This window comes from Rhinopithecus bieti, unplaced genomic scaffold (assembly GCF_001698545.2).
Source record: "Rhinopithecus bieti isolate Rb0 unplaced genomic scaffold, ASM169854v2 scaffold_9899, whole genome shotgun sequence".
Lineage (NCBI taxonomy): Eukaryota > Metazoa > Chordata > Mammalia > Primates > Cercopithecidae > Rhinopithecus > Rhinopithecus bieti.
Window position 1 is genome coordinate 3980438 of NW_016806979.1, and position 25732 is coordinate 4006169.

The 25732-nt window shown below is 59.6% G+C and overlaps 1 protein-coding gene across 16 annotated transcripts in view; it reads left to right on the forward strand.

Annotated features, from left to right (window-relative positions):
- Positions 1 to 25732, forward strand: part of RBFOX3 (RNA binding fox-1 homolog 3) — a 546061-nt gene that overhangs the window by 512951 nt on the left and 7378 nt on the right. For 14 of the 16 annotated variants that reach the window (XM_017879339.1, XM_017879334.1, XM_017879342.1 and 11 more), the window contains 7 exons: positions 6960 to 7214; positions 15918 to 16055; positions 18614 to 18667; positions 19475 to 19567; positions 21092 to 21152; positions 24984 to 25037; positions 25288 to 25420. In XM_017879339.1, coding sequence (XP_017734828.1) covers positions 6993 to 7214; positions 15918 to 16055; positions 18614 to 18667; positions 19475 to 19567; positions 21092 to 21152; positions 24984 to 25037; positions 25288 to 25420 — 755 coding nt within the window. In that variant the 5' untranslated portion in view covers positions 6960 to 6992. The remainder of the gene's footprint in view (positions 1 to 6959; positions 7215 to 15917; positions 16056 to 18613; positions 18668 to 19474; positions 19568 to 21091; positions 21153 to 24983; positions 25038 to 25287; positions 25421 to 25732) is intronic. The other 2 variants (XM_017879332.1, XM_017879344.1) reach the window with 1 other exon arrangement.

Genomic DNA, 25732 nt, shown 5'->3' on the forward strand with positions numbered 1-25732 from the left:
GTAAACAGCAATGCAGGTATCTCTTCCATGTACTGATTCCCTTTCTTTTGGGTATACACTCAGAGGTGGATTGCTGGATCCTACGGTAGCTGTTTTCGGTTTTGAGAAACCTCCAAACTGTTCTCCATAGTGGTTGTTCTCATTTATATTCCCGCCAACAGTGTACGAGGGTTCCCTTTTCTCCACATCCTCGCCAGCATTTGTTATTGCCTGTCTTTTGGATTTAAGCCATTTTGACTAGGGTGAGATGATATCTCAGTATACTTTTGATTTGCATTTCTCTGATGATCAATGATAGTGAGCACCTTTTATATACCTGTGTACCAGATTCCTTAGGTGGCAACTAGACGTTCAAGGAACAGCGGGGACATTTGTGTCTGGAGTAGAGAAGCAAGAGGAGAGAAGCAGGAGTAGGGGTCATGCTGGTCCCTGGTCGGGGAGCCATCTCAGGACTTTGGGTTCTACTCTGCAGAGGACAAACTGTAGGAGCCAGGGAGGAAGTAGGAGGACCAGGAGATGATGGTGGCCCGACCAAGGTGGGAGCAGTGGGTGGTTCAAGGCGGCTGGAGGCAGAGCCAGTGGGGTTTGCTACTGGACTGTTTGTGGGGTGTGGACCAAAAGAGCCAAGTCAAGGGTGACCCCGGATTAGGACTATGTGCTGGACTGGGGCAGGTGTTTCCTGAGATGGGAAAGACCTCAGAGATGGGTTTGAGGGGGGTAGTGGGGAGAGGTCAGAGGTCCCTTTGAGGGCACGTAAAACCACCAAAGTATATCAGATGTCCAAGTGGAGACTGCAAGGGGCAGCTGGGATTCTGGGGAGAAGTCCAGGATGAAGATAAAACTTTGGGATTGTCAACATACAGGTAATTTTTTTAAACTTTTGAGATTAAATCAAAACCTTTAGAAAGTCAGCGTAGACAGGGAAGAAAGAGGTCCAAGTTCTGAGCTTTGGGGCCCATCACTATCCAGATGTTGGAGAGATGCACAGGAACCAGCAATGCAGATGAAGCTTCCAGTAAAATCGAACCAACCAAGAGTGGGGCAGTGCAGCCAAGAGAAGTGTCTCCACACAGAGGAGCCACCAACTATGGCCAGTGCTGCTCAGGGCCCAGACCAGACAAGGACTGGACACATGAGTCACATTGCAGTGGTCACATTGCATTTTCAGTATGGTGGATGTCAAAACCTTGGGAAAGGTGGTTTCAGGGAATGGTGCCTCGGAACGCTGGCTTGGAGTGAGATCAAGAGAGAACGGGAGTGAGGGAATGGGGCCACAGGTATAGACAATTCATTTGGGAAGTTTTGCTCTAAGGGAGGTGGTGAATTTGGTTTGTAGGATGAAAGCCATGGTGTCAAGGAGGGTTTTCTTTCCCTATCACGGGAGAGACTGCAGCCTGTCAGGGTGCCGGCAGGAGGAAAACATTGATGGCTCTGGAGTGCAAGGGGCGAATTGCCAGAAATGTGAGCACATGATGGTGAGAAGGGCTGCTCTCTAGTGTACAGGTGATGTGGTTGGTCATATCTGGGAGCACGATGTTCATCCCTGGGGACAGGAGGGAAGGCATGGTGTAGGTTACGAGGCAGGGAGGTGGGCAGGTGAATGTGGATGTTGTCTCCTGTTTCCTAGAAAATAGGGAGCAGGGTCTCACTAAGAGTGAAGATAAAGGAGAACATTTGGAAGATTGAGGAGGAAGGGTGAAATCAACATTCAGGTTGTGAGAGCTGAATGGCAGTGCCAGGCCCATGGCAGAGGGTGGTCATGGATTCTGAATGAATCATTCAGGGTGATTTTGTGTTTATCTCCATCAGCGTGGGCTGTGGAGTGGAGCAGGAAGAGCTGGGTCTTAGCAGTTTTGCTAGGCACAAGTGATGATAGAAGAGGGGGTCAAGTTTGTAGAGGGAGGGAGGATAACAACTTATCCATGGTCTTTAAACTCATCCATCTATCCATCCACCCATCTATCCATCCACCCATCTATCCATTCATCCATCTGTCCATCCATCCACCCACCCACCCATCCATTCACCCACCCATCAACCCCCCCATCTATCCATCCAACCATCCACCCATCTATTCATCCGTGCATCCACACACCCACCAATCTTTCATCCACCCTTGTTTCCATCCATTCATCCGTCTTTCCATCCACCCTGCCATCCGTCAATCCATCCATCCACCCATCCACCCATCCATTCATCCATCCACTCATCCATCTCACACTTCTGATCCATCCACTTATCTACCACCCTTTAATCCATCCATCCACCCATCTATCCCAACCATCCATTTATCCTCCCTCACCCACCTGCCATCCATGCACCTTACCATCCATCCATACATCCATACATCCCCCCATTACATCCATACAGTCCATACATAGCATGCGATTCCGCCACTGAGACTCTTCTGAGTACAACAGGGTGCTGTGCTGAGTGCAGGGATATGGGGACAAAGGGTGAGTGAAGTGGTCCCCATTCTCTGAGAATGCACAGTCCCCTGGGGAACCAGATCCTTCCACAAGCTGGTCCAACATGAGGTCATCTGAGATAAGCCCCGTAGCCCAGCAGGAACTCCTCCACTCACACCACCCAACCCCAGGCCCTTATTGACTCTGACCCCAGCCGACCTGGGAAGAAGAGAAGCAATGGGACAGATCCTGGCTGCACAGTCTTCCGTGTGCTGGGCATTCACGCGCCCTCTCAGGATGGGCCTGATACACTTTGCTTTTCTGGTCTGGGGCTCTCCACCAGGGCTACATGTCAGAATCTCCTGGGAAACATTGGTTATAAGTGGCCTCTGTTGTTCAGGAGTGTGGTCCAGGTGTGGACACTTCTCTAGGTGACTGGGATGTGTAGCCAGTTCTGAGAGCCACTTGCAGGACCACAGCCACCCCAGCACAGGTGTGGAGGACACACAGGGCAGGGATATTGCTGGTCACCCTAGCCCCCCTGAGGGGTCTTAGGCTTTCATTCTGCATTTCCTCTGCCCAGGCTCCATGGTGACCATTTGCAGTTGGAAAAACGTGTGCAGAGAAGACAGACAGTCACCAGGACCACCTGGTGGCTAAGAGGGGACATTGGAGCCCATCCCCATGCATTGCAGGGTCTAGACCCCGATGCTTGGCTGTGAAACCTCCTCTCCCTTGCAAACCCCCCTGGGCAGGGCTACAATTCCATGTGGAGCTGCAGACGGTGGGTTTGGGATCCCGGTTGCCAGTGCTGCTCTCTGGGGTCCTCCCGTACTAGCCTGGCAATTCACTTTGTCTCTGCACCTCGGTTTTATTAGCTGGGAAAGGGGGAAGTGTCTACTCAATGAGTGGGCGTCTATAAAAGGAGGAGCACTGTGGGCTCAAACACGCTGTTTTTATTCTAGTGTCACAAATGTCCCTAAAATGTCCCCATCTCCTAGGGACCTCTTGCCCACCACAGACGCCCTCAGATCTGGCACCTACTGCCAGAGCCCCCACCTTTATGTTGGCAGGTTCCCCTGTCACTTGTTAGGGCTCTAGGCTCCAGCCCTGCAGAACCTGAAGTGAGAGTGATTGGCAGCTGTCATTCAGCCCCAAGTTGAATGACAGGGATGAGAGCCCTGCAGAGGGTTAGAGGTGGGGTGAGAAGGAAGCAGACAGGACAGGACAGGAGCTGCCCCCCCCTCCCCCGCTTTTTTTTTTTTTTCCTTTTTTTGAGACAGGGTCTTGCTCTGTCACCCTGGCTGGACCACAGTGGTGTGATCTTGGTTCACTGCAGCCTCAACCTCCAGGTTCAAGGAATTCTCCTGCCTCAGCCTCCCACATAACTGGGACTACAGGCATGTACCACCATGCCTGGCTAATTTTTTTTTAATTTTTTGTGGAGAGGGTTTCACTGTGTTGCCCAGGGTGGTCTCAAACTCCTGGGCTCAAGCAGTCCTCCCACCTCAGCCTCCCAAAGTTCTGGGATTACAGGCATGAGCCACTGCACCTGACCAGGAGCCCACTCTTTCTCAGGTCTTAGAGGAGGTGGAGGAGCGGGGGGGCGCTGGGAAGATGGTGCAAGTTGGTGAAGGCTCTAATCAAATATTTATCAGCAAATTCATCTCCCCCGTGTCTGCAGGGCCCTCAGGCTGCGCCTTCCACTTTCTCTTCACTCTCTTGCTCCTGTTTTCCTGATTTTGCCTCTGGCCATCCCGGGTGCTAGATATTCTCCACCCCTCCTGGGTGGCCCGACTCCCCTTCCCTTTCCTCCTCTCTCATGGATCCACCCCTTCCCACTTGGACTCATCACCAACACGTTTGCTAACAATGGACGATGGGGCCTCGCCAGCTATTTTGGAGCAATGAGCCGGGAACCTCCCGCGAGTGTGTATGCGTGCACACGTATGTGCTTCCCTCCCATGGCTCAGGAGCTTGAATGTCGCCCCAGTTTCAGAGTCAGCAGAGAGAGGGAAGGAACCAGCTGGCTTTGCGGAGGGGTGGGGATGAGAGGAGGACAGCATTTCTGCTCCTTAGGTTCCCACTCAGCGAGTCTGTCGCAGGGTGACGAGCACCGAGATGGCCCCCGCTGCAGAGCCCAGGGACAGCTGGCACTGGAGGCTTCAGGGAGCAGGGCACAGCTGGGTTGCCCAGGCTTCACCCTTCCAGCTGGTTACACCCACCCTAGGTTGCTCGGCCCCTGGGCAGAGGGTTTGGGGCCTCTAAATAGAAGGAGGGTGGCTGGGTCTGAAGCAGAACAGCCAGTCTGGGACCATCCCTTGGGGCCACCTCCCTGGTGCAGCCAGGCCCCTTACAGCCCCCACTGCTGTAACAATGGTTTGGCATCTGAGCCACTGTTTCCTGAAGCTTTCCGTTCCCGCTGGACTGCAAGCCCCATCAGCAGGGAGCAGGGGCTGTCGGGGTTGCTGCCAACACAGCCCCTTCCTTGGCATGGGCCTGGCATACCCCAGATACCCAATCAACAGTTGTTGGGTGGATTTGTAGGAACTGAATGAAGGATGCAGAGGACAGGCCAGGAGTGGGGGAGGCAGGACAGAGGTGGACAGGCCAGGTCCACCTGCGCAGGGAGCATGGGCACATGAGGTCCACCCGTGCAGGAAGCATGGGCACATGAGGGGCTGGCCCCTCTTTAGCCGGGGGAGGCACTGCCCGGAGGCCGAGAACACAGGAGCCAGGCAGAGGGGGATGTGTGGGTGTGGAGGGAAGCGGGAGAAAGACCGCCCTGTGAGGGCAGCCCCCAGCCTCTGCCTGCACCTAGTAGATGCTCACTAAAGTGTGTGGTGTGAACAAAGCGTGCATGGCCCTGGGCGGTGGGAGCATGGGGTGGAGGCGCAGGTGAAGGAGATAAGCAGCCACTTCCCTGCTGGGCATTCCTCCTCCCCACAGCAAACCCCACCTTCAGCAAGGACGCAGACTCCTGGCTATCCCTGCCGGGGCGGCTGTGAGTGGCAGACCTGTCCACATCGGAGCAGGGGTCCTAACACACGGGTGAGCTGCTCCAGGCAGAGATGGCATCTGTCCTTCCAGGCAGTGAGGCCTCCTCACCGCAGACTCCCGGGGGGCGAGTGCCTCGCCTGCTCAGGAGATCCTGGGCCCCAGGCTGTGTCTGCAGTGGAGGACAGCGAGTGGAGGAGGCTGGAGCCCCTTTCCCTCTGCCGCCTCCACCTGCATCTTGCTCTCTGGCACTGTGAAAGACCCCAGCCCTCCTCTTGGGGTCATAAGGTCTTCCCACCAGGGCTGCTTCTCAGGCCCTAAGTCAGTGGTTTTCAGTGCACGCAGATTGCCGGAGGAGGCCTGGGGTGCGCCCTGGAATCTGCATTGCCCACCAGAAAGCTCCCAGGTGCTGCTGCTGTGGGCCCAGGCCCTCCACTTTGACAGCCACTGCCCTATGTTGCTTCTGGGGTCCTGCCCAAGGGCCTGGGCTTCTAAGAGCCTCTGAGAGTGGCTGCGGGAGCAGTTTGCCCCCCTTGGGACAGCAGGCCTTTGAGGGGGCACAGACAGATCTTCCAGAGCTCCTCAGAGATCCTTGAGACAGACACTGGAACCCTTCCTGCCCCCCTCCCCAGCACACCTCACTGTCATGGACATCACTGGCAGGGGAAGCAGGAGGCCCTGAGTTCAGCTTCTGCACAGTCACCTCCAGGGATCCAGGTGCGGGCTGGGCAGTGCCCTCTCACTCCTGCTTTCCAATGACAAAACCGAGGCTTCAAATCATTTGAAAACGAAGTTTCACCCTCGTTGCCCGGGCTGGAGTGCAGTAGCGCGATTTTGGCTCACTGCAACCCCTGCCTCCCAGGTTCAAGTGATTCTCCTGCCTCCGCCTCCTGAGTAGCTGGGATTACAGGCACCCACCACCACATTCAGCTACTTTTTGTATTTTTAGTAGAGACGGGGTTTCACTGTGTTGACCAGGCTGGTGTTGAACTCCTGACCTCAGGTGATCCACCTGCCAAGGCTTAAAATTCCTAAGGAGGTGGGAAGCAGGTAGGTTGGTGCTGAGAGGGGAAGAGCAGTAGTCCTCGCGCTGGTGGAACATTCTGTGTGTCGTGTGAATCCATGTCAGTATCCTGCTGGTGGTGGTTTTATGGATGTTACCGTGAGGACCCTGGGCACAAGCTGTACAGATCACTCTGTTATTTCTTACAGCTGCATGAGCCTACAGTTATCTTAAAATGGTTAACTTTTTAAAAATCAGGTAGTTTAAAAAAACCCTTCAGTTGTTCTTGTACCCAGGTCTGACAAGTGTGAGGCAATGGGCTGAAACCCAGCGCCATCTGACTCCAGATCCGACTCCCCCCGCATTCCCAGCGCGGCAACCCCTCCTGCTCTGAGCTGGTGCCCATGCTGGGAAGCCCCCCATGGAGGGGCTGGGGAAAGCCTGCTGAAAATACTGCTGGAGAAGCTCTCCTCAGCCACAAGGCCCCATCCTCAGGGGCTCCGGGAAGGGGACAAGATTCTAACCAGGCCTTGCTCTCTCTCCTTCCACAGAGCGATCAGGACGCCACGGCTCCGCCTGAAGCAATGGCCCAGCCCTACCCCCCTGCCCAGTACCCCCCTCCGCCACAGAACGGCATCCCTGCCGAGTATGCCCCACCCCCACCGCACCCCACGCAGGACTACTCCGGCCAGACCCCGGTCCCCCCAGAGCATGGCATGACCCTGTACACACCAGCACAGACCCACCCCGAGCAGCCAGGCTCCGAGGCCAGCACACAGCCCATCGCCGGGACCCAGACAGTGCCGGTAAGGGCCCCCACGACCCCAGGCCCAGCCCTGGAGCTTCAGGGAGGAGCGCCCACCCAGAAGAAGGGTGGCCCAGGAGGGCATGAGGTATACCAGATGGGCGGGGGACCTGGGCAGAGGGCCTCTGTGTGTGGAGGGTGAGCCTTTTACGGGGCTCCTGGGCCAGAAGTTACCCCCAGCAAAGGCACTTCCAGCCCCTGCTCAACCCCAGCACCAAGGAGCTTTGTGATGGGCAGGCATTTGGAGGGACGGCCAGGCACTGAGGGGTGGGGTGGCAGCCACCCTCCTCCAGCCGCCTGGGCCTGACTTCCCTGCTTCGAGCAGACACTCACCTAGCTGGGAGGTGTCCTCGCTGCCAGAGACCTGTTAGTAGAAAGTGAAGGAGATGGGCGGAGGGCAGAGGCAGAGCCGCGAAGGCGGCCCAGGGCCCTCTGAGCTGTCTCGGGTTGCAGGCCCTCCTATCATTTCTAATCACTTGTAATCTACCTGCTTGGCTGGCCTCCAATCAGATAGCTTCAATTATGTGGTTGTAATGCAGCTCCCAGGCAAAAGTGCTGAGCCCTCACTTCTCAGATTTCCTGAGAGCAAAGAGAGCCGGCAGGGAGTGGCCAAGCCGCCGGCCTGGGGTGGGCTCTGGGTACAAAGACCAGGCCCTGACTCTACCCACGCTGCAGAGCCCCGGCCAGTCTATTCCTTTTCTCTGGTCCCCTCCACTGAGATCTCCATGTGCCTCCCCTGCCCCTGCTCTGGGGCTCCAGGTTCATCCAACTGTCCCTGCTGGCCCTGTCCCAGCACTGGATGTGCTCGCTGGCGGGGCTGGGCAGGAGGCCAGAGCTCTCTGCACTGCCCGGGAGTGGCACCGCCCTGGCAGCTCCCAATGGGGGTCCCTTCCCAACTGCCTCAGCCCTCCCGCAGTCCAGCCTGGCTCCCAGCGTGCTGTGTGGATGCAGATGGGAGCCTTCCCTTGGTGCATGCCTGGGCAGGGACTTCTTCCAGCGTCACCCAGGCCCTCTGTAGAGAGAGCCCACCCAGCCGCCTCCTGGGCTGGACATGACCCTCATCTGGCACCCAGGTGGTGCCCTTCCTCCCTGCTTGGAGCCCCGCCCAGCTGGAATCTGCCCCGAGGCCATCAGCTTTTCCAGCGCCCCCCAGCATCCTGATACCCAGGGTTCCTACAGCCACAGGACACACATGGAAAAGGCCAGGCCCTGGGGTGGTAGAAGTGGGGGCCAAGTCATGCTTCCCCAGCTGCTCTGGTTCTGATTCATCAAACCCACGCCTTGTGTGTGCTTAGAAAAGAAAGAGATGATCCCGGGAGCCAAGCCGGGTTCACCGTAAACAAGTCACGCTAGAGCAGGCTGGGTCTCTTTCTGACTGACTCCAGCAGACACAGCTCATCTGCTCAAACCTCTGACAGCCACCTTATAGACAAATGAGGGGGTCTCTCATGGTGAGCCTCAGGGGTTCGTCCCAGAAGAAAACCAGAAGCAAGAGGGTCAGATGCACAGATAACACAGAGTGGGGACAGACCTGGCGCTCTAACTGAACAACAGAACCAAGGCCAGACGCCTCCTGGACACCTGGAGTCACCAAACACAGCCTACCCAGGACACACATAAAGTCTTCCTTCACTCGGCAGACATTTGCTGGGTACCTGCCGTGTGCCAGGCACTGAACTGGCACTGAGGTTACAAAGAAGAAATGACCCAGCCCTGTCCCCTGGTTCTTGCCACGCAAGGACAGGAAAGTCGGAAACAGAGGCTGGCTTGGGCCTGGCTTGCCCGTGAGGTCCACGGAACATGGAGAGAAGCCCCGAGTAAGCAGCAGCTGCTGAAAAGGCGGACGCTGCATCCGATGAAGAACTCTCCGCCTAGGAGGATGGGAGTCTCTCCCTGCAGTCACCAGCCTCCAGAGCCTCCCCGGAAGCGTTCCAGGCAGGAAGCACCCAGAGCCCAGGGGATGGCAGACGGCCTTGACCTTCCTTTCTTCAGGCTGGGGTCTCTCAGGTCTGGCGAAGGGTCCGCGGTCGTGGTCTGCAGATCTTTCATCCGAGGCCCCAGAGGAGAGAGTCATTCTCCATGACCTGCACCCAGGGCGGGGCTGCCGGCAGAAGTCACGGCCTCGGCGTGGTGCCCCAGGAAGAACAAAGACCTGAGCTGCCCCGGAGGCCGCACGCCCCCAACCTTGGAGTGTTTGTTCACACGGAGCCTTCCCACCTTGGAAGGCAGCTGGAGACGGTGTTCCAGATTCCAGGAGCTCCTTCCTCCCAGAGGCTGCCCAGCACTCACAGCTGAAGGCCGAACGCTCCCTGCTGACTCAGGTGTCCCCGGACCCTGTCCCTGGGTCATCAGCAGGGCCCTTTCAGCTCCCTCGAGCCTCCCCTTGGCCCTGCCCCAAGCAGCCTGGTATTGGGGTCTAGATCTTCGGGATAGGAAGTGGGGTGAGTTCAGAGCTTTGGTCCAGACCTGCCTAGGTCAGAGTGTCTCCTTGAGCTCCTGGAGCACTCGAGGGCCCATGTGCAGCCACCAAGTACCCTGGTCTCTTCCTTCCCCACCATTCCTGAAGTGCCACCCAGGGAACCCCGCCGAGAGCCTGCTGCCCAGGTTGGCACCAGGTCAGGGCTTGCATCCCCCGGACGCTTCCTGGACCCAGATGCTGCCCAGAGGCCACCAGGGCTCCCCACCCTCTCCCCCAAGGGGACTTCCTTCTGCTGGTGAGCATGGGCTGCCCTGCCAGGTGGCATGGCCAGGGCCAGTGGAAAAGGGGAGCTCGGAGCACCTGTCCAGCCCCCATATCACCCGCCCCACTGGTAGCTGTGGCAGAGCCGGCCCCTAGACAGCAGGGTGCTGTCCAGGCCCAGGGGCCCACACAGGCGGCCTGTTCTGTTCTAGGACCTGGGGCTGATGGCGTCAATGGGAGAGAACAGTGGCCCCTGCAGCCCATCCCCATGCCTTTACCTCCCCGTCTCCTCCACCCCAGGACCCTCAAAGACAGGCTGGGCCCCAGCTCCGGAAAGACTTTCCTGGAGTTTCTGGAACCACGAGGCCTCCTCCTGCTCCTCCTCCCCTCAGTAGGGTTTCCAGCTGGGAATTGGTGGGAAGTCTGTGTTCAGCCAACTCAGGGCTTTTCCCAACACTGCCACCACCCAGGTGGGATGCACCCTCAACTGCTAGTCACAGAAGCACAGCGGACCCTGCAGAGAGAAACGTGGGGCTCCTGGGGGCCACTGGTCCCTCGCCGCCACTGAGACGTCCCACAGAAGGCAGAGCGTGCGCTGATTTGTGTGGTCTTGATGCCCTCGGGTGGGTCCCGAACACCTCCGGTGACTTTCCGGCTACAGCATTCCCCAGGAAGGCTCGTCCCCTCTGAGCAGAACATCTCTTTTCACCGTCCAGAGATATGGAAGCTGCTTCCTGGTAGGGCAGGGGCGTCTCTGCTCATCCGTGATGGGAAGAGACATGTGACAAGAACCCACGAGGGGCATGCACACCTGCACACAGGCTCCGTTTCTCTCACCTCTCACCACGACGTCACCTGCCTTCTCTGGATAAATGCAGCACAGAGTACAGAGTACGATGAGGGGCTGCGGAAGGACCGGGGGACCCCATCTCACTACCTTGAGCAACCGCTAAGGTCTGTGTTCCCCAGCGGGGGTCACCGTCTGGAGCATTTATTTATTCACTCAGGGTCAGGCAGGTGCCAGCACTGTGGGCTCTTGGGGGTCACACACTGTCCTTATGCTCAAGGGACCCTCAGCTTGCTAACAGGCCAGGTGCATTGGCTCACGCCTGTCACCCTAGCACTTTGGGAGACAGAGACAGGTGGATCACGAGGTCAGGAGTTCCAGACCAGACTGGCCGAAATGGTGGAACCCTGTATCTACAAAAATACAAAAATTAGTCAGACATGGTCGTGGGCGCCTGTAATCCCAGCTGCTTGGGAGGCTGAGGCAGGAGAATCACTTGAACCCAGGAGGTGGAGGTTGCAGTGAGCTGAGATCACGCCGCTGCACTCCAGCCTGGGCGACAGAGCAAGACTCTGAGAAAAAAAGAGAGAGAGAGATTAGCATGCAGATAGAAAATGCCAAAGCACTGAGGGTCACTGTGGAGGGCCAGCCAGGGAGAGGGAGACAGGATGAGACTGGTGTTTTCCAGAACCCACATGGGCTCCTCCACCTGCCAGAAGGGACCCCACGTGGGTGGCAAGGGCCTGATGCCTGAGAGGACAGCACCTGCCCCACTGCCCACTGGGGATCTGGGCTCTGCACCACTGGCTTCACTGCAGGCATAGATGCCTACGGCCAGGTCCCTGGAGGCCTCTCTGCCGGGTGACCCCAGGATGAACCTCTGTCCTCTCTGCCATCCATCGGGCCTGAGCCTCCTCTCAGAAACTCCCGCACTTGCCCTGATCTTCCATTTGGGCCACCTCGTCTATAACTACAGGCCTCATAGTCTGGCCGAGGCTCTGTCTCCTCCGCCAGGAGCTGCAGCCCTCGGTCACTGTGTTCTTGGCTCTCACGGCTTATGGAAAGGGTGAAGGGTAGCCATGGCTGGCCACCGGCCTGAGAAAGGCAGAAGAGAGGAGGCAATGGTCCCCAAAGCAACACCACAGTGAGGCTCAGCTGAGATGCCCCTACCCAGGCTGGGAGGTGGGAGTGGAAGAAGCATCAGTCGGCTGCCCGTGCCACAGTGCAGAGGCCAGCAGAGGGGCTTGGAATCCTGTGTTCTTCAAATGCCACGTGGGAGCCGACAGTCAGGGCCGCCAGGCTCTGAGGCAGACACTTCCAGTGGATAGGTTGAGACCACACAGAGAACCTGTCCTCCAAGGCTGACTGGCCGCCCACTGGGGGCTCACCAAGGCGGGTCCCTGCCTGAGCGCCCAGGAGGTCTTTGGAGGAACGAGGAGAGATGGCGCTGTCGAGGAAGGGATTTTCAAAAGCTGGTTCATCTTGTGTCGCAGCAGCACAGCTTGGTTCTGTGCCACAACAGCCGCCGGGTCCCACCTGCTGTCCAGGGTCTGCCTAGGTCCACCAGACCCTGCCCAGGGCTCATTCCCTTTGCCTGTCTCTGGGCCAAGCTTGGGGGGCCCAGGCGAAAGTGGGTGCAGGCTCCTCAGAGGATGTGGAGTGGGAGATGCTGTGTGGCATCTAGACCCCCCACCCTGAACTTGAGTGGGCTGGGGGGGTGTCCATAATGGCCAGGCCAAGACAGAGCTGGGGAAAGATGCAGAAGCAGGACCCCCAGCTCAATCAGGAGGGAAGGGCGGTCCTGTTCTTCCCTCTTTCCCTGCATTTGAGAATGAGAAACAAAGATTTTTTTTTTTCTCTTTTCTTTTAAGTGGGGTAAAGAAAGCCCCTGAAAAAGTTGGAAAGGCAGTGGAGGCTGCTGGACCGCTACAATCAGCGGTTGGAGGGCCCCCATCCCCCGGCCCAGGGCAGCCCATGTGCAGTCACGCGTAGGGCTTACCTGCACACGCAACAGTTTCACAGCCATGGAACCCACTTAGCCTCTGCCCAGGGCTGAGCAGGGATAGAACAGCTTCTTCCTCACCTGTGTCCTGGCCCCACTCATGGCTCCTGCCACTCACACCCCATCACCCCATTCCTCCTGCCTCATCCTCAGCTGCTTACCTTTAGAACTTTGGGGTGGATGCCCCAGCTCCCCTGGGTGGGCGCGGGGCCGGTTCCCGCCATCGTGGCCGCCCTGGCGTGCTGACCACCGCCTTCTGCTGCTCAGAGGCCAGAGCTGCGTGCCCCTATCCAGGCTGGATTCCTGAATCTGGGATGACTCAGTCACCTGTACCCAAGAGCAGCAGAGGGCACAGGCGCATCCCTGTCCACTGAGGAGGAAAGACCCATGCCTGTCCGGCGGGAGGGTGGGGTTCAGACCTCCGTAAAGATCGGCGGATGTTTGGACGGTCTCGCCTTGGTTCAGGGGTAAGGTCGTCCCCTCCGGAGGTCTAGCACAGGCTTGCTTTCTGCAAGAAAACTTGGGACCAAGAAGGATGGCAGCAGAACTGGGACACTGGGCTGCGGGGCATCTCCAGTTCCCTAGGCTTGGATGGAGGAGCCCCCTGCCTACCCGCTTGGAGCCAGAGTCAGCTGCCCTGTGTTGCTGGGGACCTGATAGACCTGATACCAACCAGACCAGGAGTCTCTGGAGGCCTGTCGTCCACCCTCCTGGCCCTGCCAACTGTGCCCACCACGGATGCCTCCATGCCAAAGCCCAGCCCCCCGTTGATGGGGGTGGCACATGTCAGGGAACCCCAAGAAGCAGCTGCGCAACTTCCCCAAGCCTGGGGGCTCATGCCCTCCGAGAGCCGTGACCACTTTCCACCTCTTGGGGTCCTGAGGGAGATGCGGGATCCACCCAAAGCCTCATGCCTTGGGAACACGTAGAGCTCAGGACACGTGCCCGTCGGAACTGGGTCCGCACACCACATGGCGCGTCTGCTGAGACAGGTCCTGCAGCGCACGTCCAGGTGAGCTCCGAGACGGCAGTTCCCACGTTGTCACCATCCCACACTGTGGGGTGTGCGCTGCATCTTCACTTCTCAATGCAGGGGACAGAGGTGCATCAGGGACATGCACACATGCTCCCGTCCTCGAGACCCCACTCCCAGCCTGCCCCACCACCCGGGCTAGGGGCTGTTGCCAGGGAAGAAGCTGCGGTACAGCAGAGGCTGTGTCCTCCACCTCCCAGCGCAGCCCAAGAAGTGGTAACTTCCCCTCTTGGCACCTAGGGGCACCTGCTGCCCTGGAGCCTGGTCACAGGCTTCCTGACCACATGCAGAAATGCAGGGGAGCAGCCTGTCCTTCCAGAAAGGACAACCGGGGCGGCCATGCAGGGGGCGGCGACAGCCGGACAGCCACTCAGACAGGAGTCGAGGGACCAAGCTCTGGCCACTTAGCTGTAGTGTGACCTTGGCACGGCTCTGCCTCTGGCTCCATTTCCTCTGCCATGGGCCGAGGCCTCTGGCACTGTGACCCCAGGCTCCCCACTCACCGTCCTGACTCAGCACTCTGGTTGCCCACGACAGATGCCCTCCGGAAAGTGGCTTCAGTAGCCAGGTGCTCCGCCTGGCTGGAGATGCGTGGGAATGGCTCTCTGGGGCCTCTCATCTTGGCTTTTCTCTTGCTCCCAGACTGGCTGCCTCTGCTCCGCAGGCTACGTGGGAGACCATGCCACCAGCCTTCCATTTGTACCGACTGCAGTGTAGGCCTCTCAGGGACCCCAGTCTCCTCTACTGCTACTCCAGAAAGGATCCAGATGGCTGGAGCCAAGACCCTCCTACCTTCGGCTGGCGTCCTGTCCCAGAAGCCAGTTGGCCTCTAAGGAGGGGTTCTCTGTGTGTGGCCTTTAGCTGTCCACCGGGAGTATCAGGAGGCCCAGAGCCAAAGATTCAAATGCAAAGGGTGTATTTGGGAGATGATCTCACAAAACCCATAAGAGGCAGCGTGGAATTGAGGCGGGAAGGCAAAGGAAGCCAATAAAAGGTACACTGTCAGCCTGCTGTTGCCATGGGCAGCCGAGCTCAAATTGCTGGAGGAAGTGTGGACAGTGAGAGCCCCTCCAAGGCACCCCGTGGGAGCTGGGGTGTGCACCCACCACCTGTGCCTGTCGCCACCGAGGGCCTCTCCTGCACCCTGGTGCTCCTGTGCCACCCACCCGCCTTGCCAGTAGGCTGAGCGGGGAAACGGTCTGTGAGGCTAGCACCTGCGGCTTGGCTGCATCCACAGAACTGGCCTGTAGAGCCCCTGGGGCCTGGGCCCAGGTCGTGATGAGCTAATGGCCACCTCAGAGAGTCACCCGTGCATCCAGCCGGCTGATGCTGATGAAGCGCCCGCCGCATGTCCGGAGTTCCTGCTCTGTGGATACAGCCGAGACCCAGCCAGACTGAAGGGCAGGCTTGCCGTGAGCTCGTGGCCAGTCCACTGGAGAAGACCACGCAGGAAAAGCCTCACACAGGCCACACTGCACTGCCTCGGGCGGCACCCCTGCCTTCTCACAGGGAGCTGGGGGCTGTGTGGCTTTTGTTTCCTGAGACCCAAGTCTTTGGGAGCCCATCTGCCCCCCAGTGTTTGGGTCCAAATGGGGACTAACTATAAAGGACTGGACTCAGCCACCCCCTGCCTTGGGAGAGGCTTCTGGAGGTGAACCCCAAAGGTTCGGAGTGGCGGCAGCAGGCTGGAATAAGCAGGAGCATGGCGGGGATGGGGGACACGAAGAGGCAGCACCTTCGGACAGGCGGACCCTCGGGCCGGGCTGACATCTGTCTGCAGCACACCACTTCATCATCAGGACTTGAAAGCCAGTGGGGTCCTCGGGCTCCCAGAACTGCCTTGAGATGTCAGTGGGGCTAAGACACTGTGGAGGTTCAGCCTCTGTGGACAGAGCTGGGCTCTGGGAGCGGGGAGCAGAGCAGGCCAGGAGGCCTTGCCCTGGGATGGCAGGAGGGAGGTGGCCTCACCTGCAGTTTGGGCAAAGGCCTAGAGGTGGGGCCTCTCTGTGTGAGGTGCCCCTGTGCTGTATCTCATGGAAACCATCTGCCCAGATTCTGCCAAGGATCCCAGCCCAGGGATGGGAGAGGCCCAGAAGGGTGGGGGAGAATCTGGCCTTTAGACCCTGCCCTCCCTTCAGCAGAGGGGACCCGGGCAACCCCGCACACAGAGGCAGCCTCCGCAGCCCAGTCCTCTCCCTGCAGCAGACAGACGAGGCGGCACAGACGGACAGCCAGCCGCTCCACCCCTCCGACCCTACAGAGAAGCAGCAGCCCAAGCGGCTACACGTCTCCAACATCCCCTTCCGGTTCAGGGACCCTGACTTGCGGCAAATGTTCGGGGTGAGTGTGCGCGGCCCCGCCCATCCTGCCCTCCACACCTGCCCTAGCTCCCAGGTGGCACCCACAGGCCCTGCCTTCCTGCCCACACCTGCTTCTCCGGGTTCCCTGCCTCCCACTGCACCGGGAGCCTCCAGGGTCCCAGGATTCCTTCCCTCCTGGGCCCAGCCCCGCCCTGACCTGAACCTGCTGGGAGGGTGTCGGGGAAGAGGAAGGCCTCGAGCTGAGGAGTAGGGGGATCTGTTGTGGCTGCCCCTCAAACCCCACTCCTCCTGCTCCCAGCTAGAAATTCACCCATGGTCCCCAGACCACCTGATCTCGGGTTTCCTAGAGTGCCTTGGGGCCTCGCAGTCAGTTTGGTTATGACCACCCTATTCCCACATTCTGGCTCCTGTCTCCTCACAAGAGGGTACCTGGAGGGGCAGCTCGGCCTCTCACGGAGCAGCAGCCCCAGCCCTGGCCTCTCCTGTGTGCCTTGGGGCCGGGCAGTCAACCTCTCTGGGCCTGTGTCCCCCGGCCCCCGGGTGGGGAACTTGGAACCGGATGCACAGTCAATGGGAATTAAAGCCTGTCTTGGACTCCGTGGGCCTGTTTCGGGTTTTGCACTGTGGGCTTCAGCCCCGGTGGTGGGGTCACTGAGAACGTGCAGGGTTGCCCTGGGTCCTGGTCACTTTGTTGTTATTGGACTTGAATGCACCTAGCAGGTGTTGATGCCTGCGGGGGGCTGGGGCTGCTGAGTGGTGGGTGGGCAGCAGCTGGGCGGCTCAGCCAGGCTCCCAGGCCTGCCCTGGCCACAGAGGACCATGTGGCCCGGCCATGTTTCTTCCCTCCCTCCAAACTCCTCTTCCCCCTGCCTGCCGCGGTGCCCACCCCACCTCTGCTGCGCAGGTAGACAGCCTCTGGCTCCTGAATTCCAGCCTCTCTCCTCATGCCACCCTGACCCAGCTGGGATTTCCCATGCAGACTGGAGGCACCTGTGGCAGCCCCAGGGTGGAGAGGTTCCCCTCCACCTTCCCCCTGAGGTGACCCCCAGAAGTCCACTTCCTGTCTCAGGATCCCAGCCTGGTTGGATTTGGAGTTTAGACTCATCGGGGGGCTGGCATGACTTAGAATCATCAGATGGCAAGGACTCTGTCCCTTCTTGACCCTGGGTTCTGAGCAAGCGGCCAGTGTTCTCAGGGCCTGGGACTGCCCCTTAATAGCAGCTGACATGTTGGAGCTCTGGCTGGCTGCCCTCAAAGGATGGCATTTTGGAGTTCTGGCTGGATGCCCCCTGCAGGGGACCTGTTTACATACACTCAGTTCCTGCAGGACGGGGGCACCATCCCATCAGCTCCTTGGGTCCCTACAGGACAGGGGCACCATCTGCCATCGACTCCCTAGGTCCCTGCAGGATGGGGACACTGTCCCCCATTAGCTTCCTGGGTCTCTGCAGAACGGGTTACTGTCCCCCTCTTTTCAGCACCTGGCAGAGTTGGGATTTCATTGCTGTCTGGCCCCACTGGGGCTTGCTGTACCCCCTGCCTCCAGGACTGTGTGGAGGTGACTGGGAAACCCCCATCAGTTGCCTGCACTGCAGGCTTCAAGACAGGCCCTAGGGACCTCAGAACTGTTGTTTGGGGCCGTTCACAGTACCAGTGAGAGACCGGGCTGCCCCATGGGGACCGTGGCCAACAATTGGGGGGAAGAAGGCATGGGGGAAGAGCGTCATGGCCCAGCTGGCCTGAGTGTCCTGCACAGGCTGGGCCTGGGTTCAGGTCACCGTTGCTCAGCACCCCACTCCAGCACAGCCCCATGACAGGCTGTGCAGGGTCCCGGGGGCCTGGGCAGAAGACCCTCCCTCCTCTTCCCTCTTTCCCTCACACCCTCCACACCATTTTCCCCCTGCCCAACCTTCTCCACATCTCAGGGAGGCCTGAGGGTCCCATTTGCCAACCAGGGGTCCTGATCTCCAGTGGCCTCAATCTCCATTTCCTGACCCCAGCACTTTCTCTTCTCTGTGGCACTTTGTCCCTAATGGGCACTCATGCCCCTCTGTCTCCCCCTCCCCCATCCTTTGGAGAAGGGTCTCAGAGCAGACCTTTACCCTTTAGTGTGAATTAGGGGTGGTGGTCATGCCTTGGGTACCCTGTCCCCACTGTAACCCTTTCCAAGTGGCCAAGTCCTAGCAGGGTGAGGAGGGGACACTGGTGATGTGCCCATCCCCATCCCCAGCTGGCAGCTGGAGTTAGTGTCCTGGCAGGAAAAGCTCCCCAAGGCAGAAGGGAGACACGGGCCTCCAGGAGAGGCTGGGAGAGCTGTCCCTACCCCCACACCACACCAAGGACCCTCTTGGTGGTGCCTTGGGCACCCTATCCCCACCATCACCCTCTCCAAGTGGCCAAGTCCCAGCCGCTCCATGGCCGGAGGCGGGAGGGGGTCCCAGGGCTCCTTTCCCAGCCTGGGAGCCCAGGGCAGAGCACAGGGATGAGCGTCTCAGGAGTGGAGCGGGCGGCCGGGCCAGCGTTCTTAACCCGCACTTTCCTCTCTGCCCCACTCCCTTTTTGTCTCTGTCTCTGCAGCAATTCGGAAAAATTTTAGACGTGGAGATCATTTTTAACGAGCGGGGCTCCAAGGTGGGTGCCGCACGGAGCTGCCGCCTTACAGCGCCGGCTGTAGGTCCCGCCAGGCTAACGTGTGAAATGTGCGTTTCCTTCCTGGAGAGCTTCGCGCCCGAGGACCCCTGAGCGACACGGGTGCTTGTATTCCCCGCTCTTCCACCCCACCCGCCCCGCCCCACCCCAGCTGTCTGTGCTGTTGCTGCCGCTGCCGCTTTTTCTTTCTGAGCCACCAGGACCTCTTGCCTGCACCCCAGGGCCCTGGGCCCCTCGGCCCGGGCCCCACCCCACTGAACGCTCACCCCAGGGGACCACTGGCCTTGAGGCTTGAGGGAGGGGCTACAGAGAGGGCAGGCTGGGGAGGGTGTCCAGCGGAGACAAGCCCTGCTCCCCTTCCAGGAAGGCATGACCCTCTCCCCTGGGCTCCGAGGGTGGAGATGGGGGGGCTGCCCCTGCAGGTCCTGTAGCCCAGCCTGGGCCCCCCACCCCAAGGTGGGGTTCAGGGGGCAGGCCTGGCCTGTGGTCAGGTATGACGTCTCTTATGTGGCTTTGGCCTGTCCCTTTGGAGATGCCAGGTGATCAGCTCAGGCTGGGCTCAGGCTGGGCCAGCAGCTGCCCCCCTGGGGCCCATACCCCTCCTGGCATCCTGCCGGTGGCCCTAGGACAGACCTTTGGGCTGCCTGCGTCTCTGCCTCAACTCACCTGACTCAACCCCTTCTCTCTCTCCCCCCCCACCCCCCCACTCCTCTTCTTCCTCCTCTTCCTCCTCTTCCTCACCCTGTATCCTCCTCTCCGTGCCTGTCCTTCCCTGTCCTCTGCTCACAGGGTTTTGGGTTTGTAACTTTTGAAACTAGCTCAGATGCTGACCGAGCCCGGGAGAAGCTGAATGGGACGATCGTAGAGGGACGGAAAATTGAGGTGCTCAGATAAGTGTGCTGCAGCAGGGATGCCCTGAGGTCGCCCACCTGCCCCCCAGCTCACCCAACCAACCAGCCCCGCCACTGCCGCACCCTTCAGAGAGCCTGGCCAGGGTCCCCTGGGGTGGGAGGAAGGGTTGCACTAAGGCCAGAGTAACTGGCTGCAGTCCAAGCCCTGTCACCTGTCACTCCTTCAGGCTCACCTGAGGTCCCCTCTCCCCTGCCTCTTCCCTCCTTTTCCTAGGAGAGGCCCTGTCCCCAACCAGACAGTGAAAGAGCCCCAGAAATCCTGTATTTGGGGCTGGGCAGCTTCAGGGACCATGGCCAGTACACCTGGGCAAGGAGCCATTAATCCCCAGACCCTGCTCACCATGGAGCAGTGACTGTCCCCAGCCTGTCCCCACATGGCCCAGTCTGGGCCCTGCAGTTTGCCCCCACCTTGGCCCCACTCCTCCCCTTGTTTGGGGAGTCAGCAGTGGCAATGGCCAGCAGTGGCAATGGCCAGGGCAGAGGAAGAGACCAGGCCCCAAGCAGGAACAGGGAGAGGGCGCTCTGGGCCCTCCCTGACACCCACCCCACTCTGTCCCCTCCTTCCCTACTCCCCAGAGGCCCAGAGTGCCAGTGGGCTGTGTTCCCTTGCTGCGGCCTGGGTGTCTGGAGCTGGGTCCCCCAACAGGCAGGGCAGCCAAAGGGTGGCTGGAGGAGGGCTGGGGCGAGTCACCAAGGCAGAGCCCTCAGGCAGGAGGTGAAGGGCCTGAGAGGAGGTTTCCAGACTTCTGAAGGCACTGGCTTGGCCAGGCTGCAGCCCCGTGGCCCTCAGGGCTCACACTGAGGACACAGGGGAAGCAAAACAGCCCAGACCCCTTCGTGGGGCCCGTCACCCCTGCTGTTCTCGACTCCCTTCCACACACGCCTCATCCTCTCCACCCCAGGCTGCCCCTGGACAGCCTCACCCAGGCATATGTGTAGAAAATAGGTGACTTCATGCCCAGAGCCCCTCCCTGTCAGCCTCGTCCTCTAGGGGCACACGGGCTCCATCAGAGAGCTCTGTGCTCTGCAACATTGAGGACTCTGGCCTCGGGGGAGGGGGGCATCATCCAGGAAGGGTATGCGGCCATCTTGGTGCCCATGCCTAGATAGGCCTTGGCAGCCTCAGGGAGGAGGGGGCGTCCTGGAGTCCAGCCTCTTAGCTGGTTCTGGTTGGAGAACACTTTGTGGAGAGTCTACCAGGGAGCTTCTCCAGCTGTCCTGGGGTGCCTGGGAGTCTGGGGCTGGGTTTATGGGAACAGCCATGTGAAGAACACAGGCCAGCAGGCCTGGGTCTGGGGTCCTGGGCCAGGCAGGGCTTTAGTCCGTGCTGGGAGCAGTAGGGGCCAAGGCTCCCAGAGGGCAGGCAGCATGGTGGAGAGAGGAGGCCGGGGCGGGAGCTGCTGGGGTTAGCGGGGCAGGGCGCGGAGGAGTGGCCGGTGGGTCTTCCAGGAGGCTAATTGTCCCTCTTCCTCTCTTTCCTTCCCTCTCCGGACAGGTCAATAATGCCACGGCCCGAGTCATGACCAACAAGAAGACGGGGAACCCCTACACCAACGGTAAGGGGCTAGGCACCCCCACCAGGCTGCCGGGGTCACTGGTCAGGCAGAGGCCCTGGCGGAGCTGAGGTTTCTGGATCCTAGGCAGCCCCCGTCCCCAGTGTCCCAGCCCTGGGGCTGCTGCTCTGCTCCCGGTCAGAAGCGGGTGGGGCAGAAGAGGCAGGAGGAGAGCTGGGGGCCACCCACCCCACTCATGGCCCCATACAATCAGCCATCGCTGGAGTCTCGCTTTCCCGAGCATGCCTGGCCCCCAGAGGCCACGCGTGCCGGCTTCTGATACAGTGGGACAGCAGTGCCTTCCTGGATTAGGACTGACTTTCCCCCAGGGCCTTGAGTTTGAAGGCTTCTGTGCTGAGACCTGCTGCACCAATTCACGGTGTAAGCAGGCTCAAGGAGGGCAGCAGGGGCATGGGGGGCCTTGGGTGAGCTTCTAGACCTCTCTGAGTTCCAGTCTCTTCATCTGCAAAACAGAAATAGTGGCACCATCCCCCAGAGCTGTTGGATGACAAATGACACCTCTAAGCGCCATGAGCAAGGGCCCGCAGGGAGGTGCTCAGATTTTGTAGAATGTGATTACAGGAACTGCCTTCCTGGGGCTTTTCAAGCATGGGTGGCGCTGAGGCCCCAGGCTGAGCCCTGCTGTCCAAAACATGGGGAGACTGAGGAATCTTGTGCGTGTGCACCACACTGCAAACAGAGGTGGCCGGTCTTCCTTGGAGATGGATCTGCCAACGCTAAGTGCTGGCTCTGGAGAAGCGGAGGGGACCACTGGTGGCCACTGCGAGTCTTAACTCCATCAGGCGAGGGGCCTGCTTTGAGCGGAGCAGGTGTGTGTTGGGGGCCTTGGCTCATTCCTGCCAGGGAGCAGCTTCCCCCTCGGAGCCCTTAAAAGCCTCAGCACTGCTCCTGGACAGGATGGATCTCCCTGTTGCCATGGACTCTCAGACGGTGTCACCTGCAGCCTCTCATGGCCCCCCATGTGATTCGGCCATACGTGGAGTCAGGTGATGACCAGCATGGAAGCCTGGAGAGGACTGCCCGATCCGCCACCTCTCTCTCCAGATTTTCTCCTGGTGTCCGATGCTGGGGTGGGGCCGGGACTCTGGCCTGCCCCAAGTTTGACTTGATTCTCGTGGCCTCATACCCTGCTTTTATGAAGACTTACACATCTCCAATTCTTTTTAAAAATTTGGGAGTGCTCCCGCTTTGCAAGCATCCCGAGTGCTTTCTGGATGTGAGTCTTCTGTGACCTGGCACTTGGCACGGGAAGTAAAAGCGGTAGACATTTTTACAGGGTACAGGTGATCAACCAGCGGGGCGTCAACATCTCTGGAACCAGCTGCCCACTCTGCACCCAAGAGCCACACTCACCGCTGTCTGGGCAGAAATGAGAATTCAGGGGAGCATGGAAATCAGAATGGACCCATCCCTGAATGGCTTGGACTGTGCGGCTCCTGAGAGGCACAGAACCCACGCCAGTGAAACATCAGGGAATGGAGGGAGGTGGGAACCTTTGCCCACCTTTGCAGCAAGAGCCATTTCATCTCAATGTCTTCACCAGCCTGGGCACAGAGGGCTGCAGTGGGACGGCCCTGGGTTCTCTGTAGGTTGGCACCGAAGCCAACACATGGGCTCTGGCAGCGAATGCCAAGGGACTTGCTTCAACACTACCCAACACTTTGGAAGTCACCAGTTGGGGGTGGAGGTTTCCATTGTAGAAAACAAACCTACCAGGTTTGCCCAGGTGTTAACTATTTATAGTAGAAACAGGCCATCCAGGCAGTTTCAGGCTGCCTCTGCCATCTGGGGTTCCAGACAGTGAAATGGAGCCAGCAGAGACAGGTGGAGGTTCCCAGAGAGGCAGAATTGACAGGTGAGGGCGCCCAGGAAGCCAGAATAACGGGTGGAGGCATCCAGGAAGCCAGAAGTAACAGGTGAAGGTGGCCAGGGCCATCTGAAGCACACATATTTTACAGCCTCCAAGTCTCTCTCGCCCAGTATGGACCAGAAGAGCCACCGGATGGAGCCTGGGGGAGTCTGGGCTTGGGGTCAGGGTCTGCAGGACTCTTCCATCATGGGCCTTCTAGTAAAAAGAGTCAGCTCTTGAGACTGGAGGTTTTCCCAGAAAAAAAAAAAAAAATTTATTTCAGCCTGATGCAGTGGCTCACGCCTGTAATCCCAGCACTTTGGGAAGTTAAGGTGGCAGGATCTCTTGAACCCAGGACTTCATGACCAGCCTGAGCAACACAGGGAGACCCTGTCTCTCCAGATAGTTTTTAAATTAGCTGGGGGGGTGGTGGCAGGCACCTTTGGCCCAAGCTACTCAAGAGGCTGAAGTACGAGGATCACTTGTGCCCAGGATGTCGAGGCTGCGGTGAGCTGTGACTGTCCACTGCACTCCAGCCTGAGCAACAGAGCAAGACATTCCCCCCCCCCCACAAAATAGTTTCTTCCCTCCTAACCTGGGATGTATCTTTTTGGAAGATTCCAAAGTCCCAGCAATGATGTCCAGACACAAGGTTGTGTGATGGTGGGCCAGGGATGCAGGGTGGGGTGAAGAGTTGGCCAGAGGGAGGAACAGACCCCAACCCTCCGTCCTCACTGCCTCCAGTCTGCCTGCCCTGCAGTGGGGTTGTTAGAATCTGGGTCGGGCTCACACGTGGCCCGGGCCCATTGCCACTCTCTCCAGATGTATCTCCCCAGCTGGCCAGTGGGCTCTCGTCCCTGCTGTCCCTCCCTGCACATTGCAAAGGGACAAGGAGCCGGGCCCATGGGGCATGCTGTAGAGAGAAGACCTGGGTACCCTGAGGAGGGGGGAGGGGCTGGGCCTCATCAAGAAACCCTCCTGCCCACCTTGTCAGAATGCCTGGAGCCGGAGTCCACTCCAAGACAGCTGGTTTCCCCTGCAGAGGCCTCCAGGTGGAGCAGGTCTTTGCCCTGCTCCTGGGCCCCCGGGGGAGAGGAAGACTGGCCCACCTGCAGGAAGGGAGAGGCTGGGAGGCTGATTACAGCCTGGCACCCATGGAATGGCCAGGAACATGGGTCTGGCTGAGGGCTGCAGGCCGGGATCCCTGGCTCTGCCACTCCCCAGCTGGTGACGGAAGGTTGCTGTGCCTCTCCAGGCCTCAAATGGGGAGGGCGTGAGGACCCAGCGAGTTTCAAACAGCTTGTGTGGCTCACACACAGTGTTGCGGAAAACCAGCCCATCCTTATCATCCCCAGTCCAAATGCCCTTTCCTCCTCGACCTGCTCCCAGGCCACCCTCCTGGACGGCCGCTCTGGGGAATGGTGAGGACGGGAGGAAAGTGGGAGCAGGACTCAGCACTGGGAAGAGGGAGCCGGAGCGGGGCCTTTGGCAGGCAGTGGGGAGAGGTTATGGGCAGACGCCAAGTGCCTTTCCTGCAGCCTCTGGCCACCTTCAGCTCGGATGGTGGGCGGTGCTGAGTCTGACTCCAGAAACCCTCATCCCAGCTGTGCTCAGGCGGGTAGATAAGTTCCACTTTCCCTCTCCAGTTCTCTTCTGGGCGGTGGGTACCCCAGGCTTCGGGGGATGACGCCCAGGGGTGAGGGTTGCTCAGGGGCAGGCTGAGGAGGACCACAATTGGGAAAGAATCCTAGCAGAGCCCCAGGCAGAAGAGTCAGGAAGGAGCAGACCCTGGTGTTTTGAACCCAGCACTTGTTGGGGCAGTGTGGGAAGGGGGCCCGGCGCGGGGAGGCGCCCTGGAAGTGTTCCCAAGAGCTCCACCGGTGTCGCTGGGGTTCCCAGGCATAGGTTTTGGTGGGGAAAGGGTCGGGGAAGGCAGTGACTAGGTCTCTGTGCTTTTGTTTTAGGCTGGAAGCTAAATCCAGTGGTGGGCGCAGTCTATGGGCCTGAGTTCTATGCAGGTAAGGGCTGGGGCGGGGCGGAGATGGGATGAGACCAGCCACCTGGCCCGTGGAGCTCCGGGGGCGGGGCATGAGGGGCGGGGCCAGGTGGGCCGTCCCCGCCCTCCCACCGTGTTGACTGAGTAGGGCTCCGGGGGCGGGGCTTGGGGAGGGGGGGGGGGCTAGGTGTTGGGAGGTTTGGAGCGGAGTTGGGGGGACAGGTGGGACCCGCTGTGCCTCTCACATGTGTCTCGGGCCCCCTTTCCTGCAGTGACGGGGTTCCCCTACCCCACCACCGGCACAGCCGTTGCCTACCGGGGCGCACATCTTCGGGGCCGGGGCCGGGCCGTGTATAATACGTTTCGGGCTGCGCCACCCCCACCCCCCATCCCGACTTATGGAGCGTGAGTACCTGGGCCGGGGGAGGCGTGGAGGAAGGGGTGGGAGGGGGGGAGGAGGGAAATGGGGAGGCCCTGCGCAGTGCAAGGGACTAGGCAGCCTTTCCAGACCTGGGGGGTCGTGGGAGCCCCAGAACTCAGCCCTGCAGCTGCCTCCATTATCGCCACTCCCATCCCCACCATGGCGGGCATCGCCGAGGTCACTGGCGTTTAGGGGGACATTCAGAGCCCCAGAACCTTGTCTGGATGCTTTAATGGGGGCGTTGTCCACCCTTGAGGTCAGCGAGGGCTCTGAGCCCTCTCTGCTCCCATTCCCTG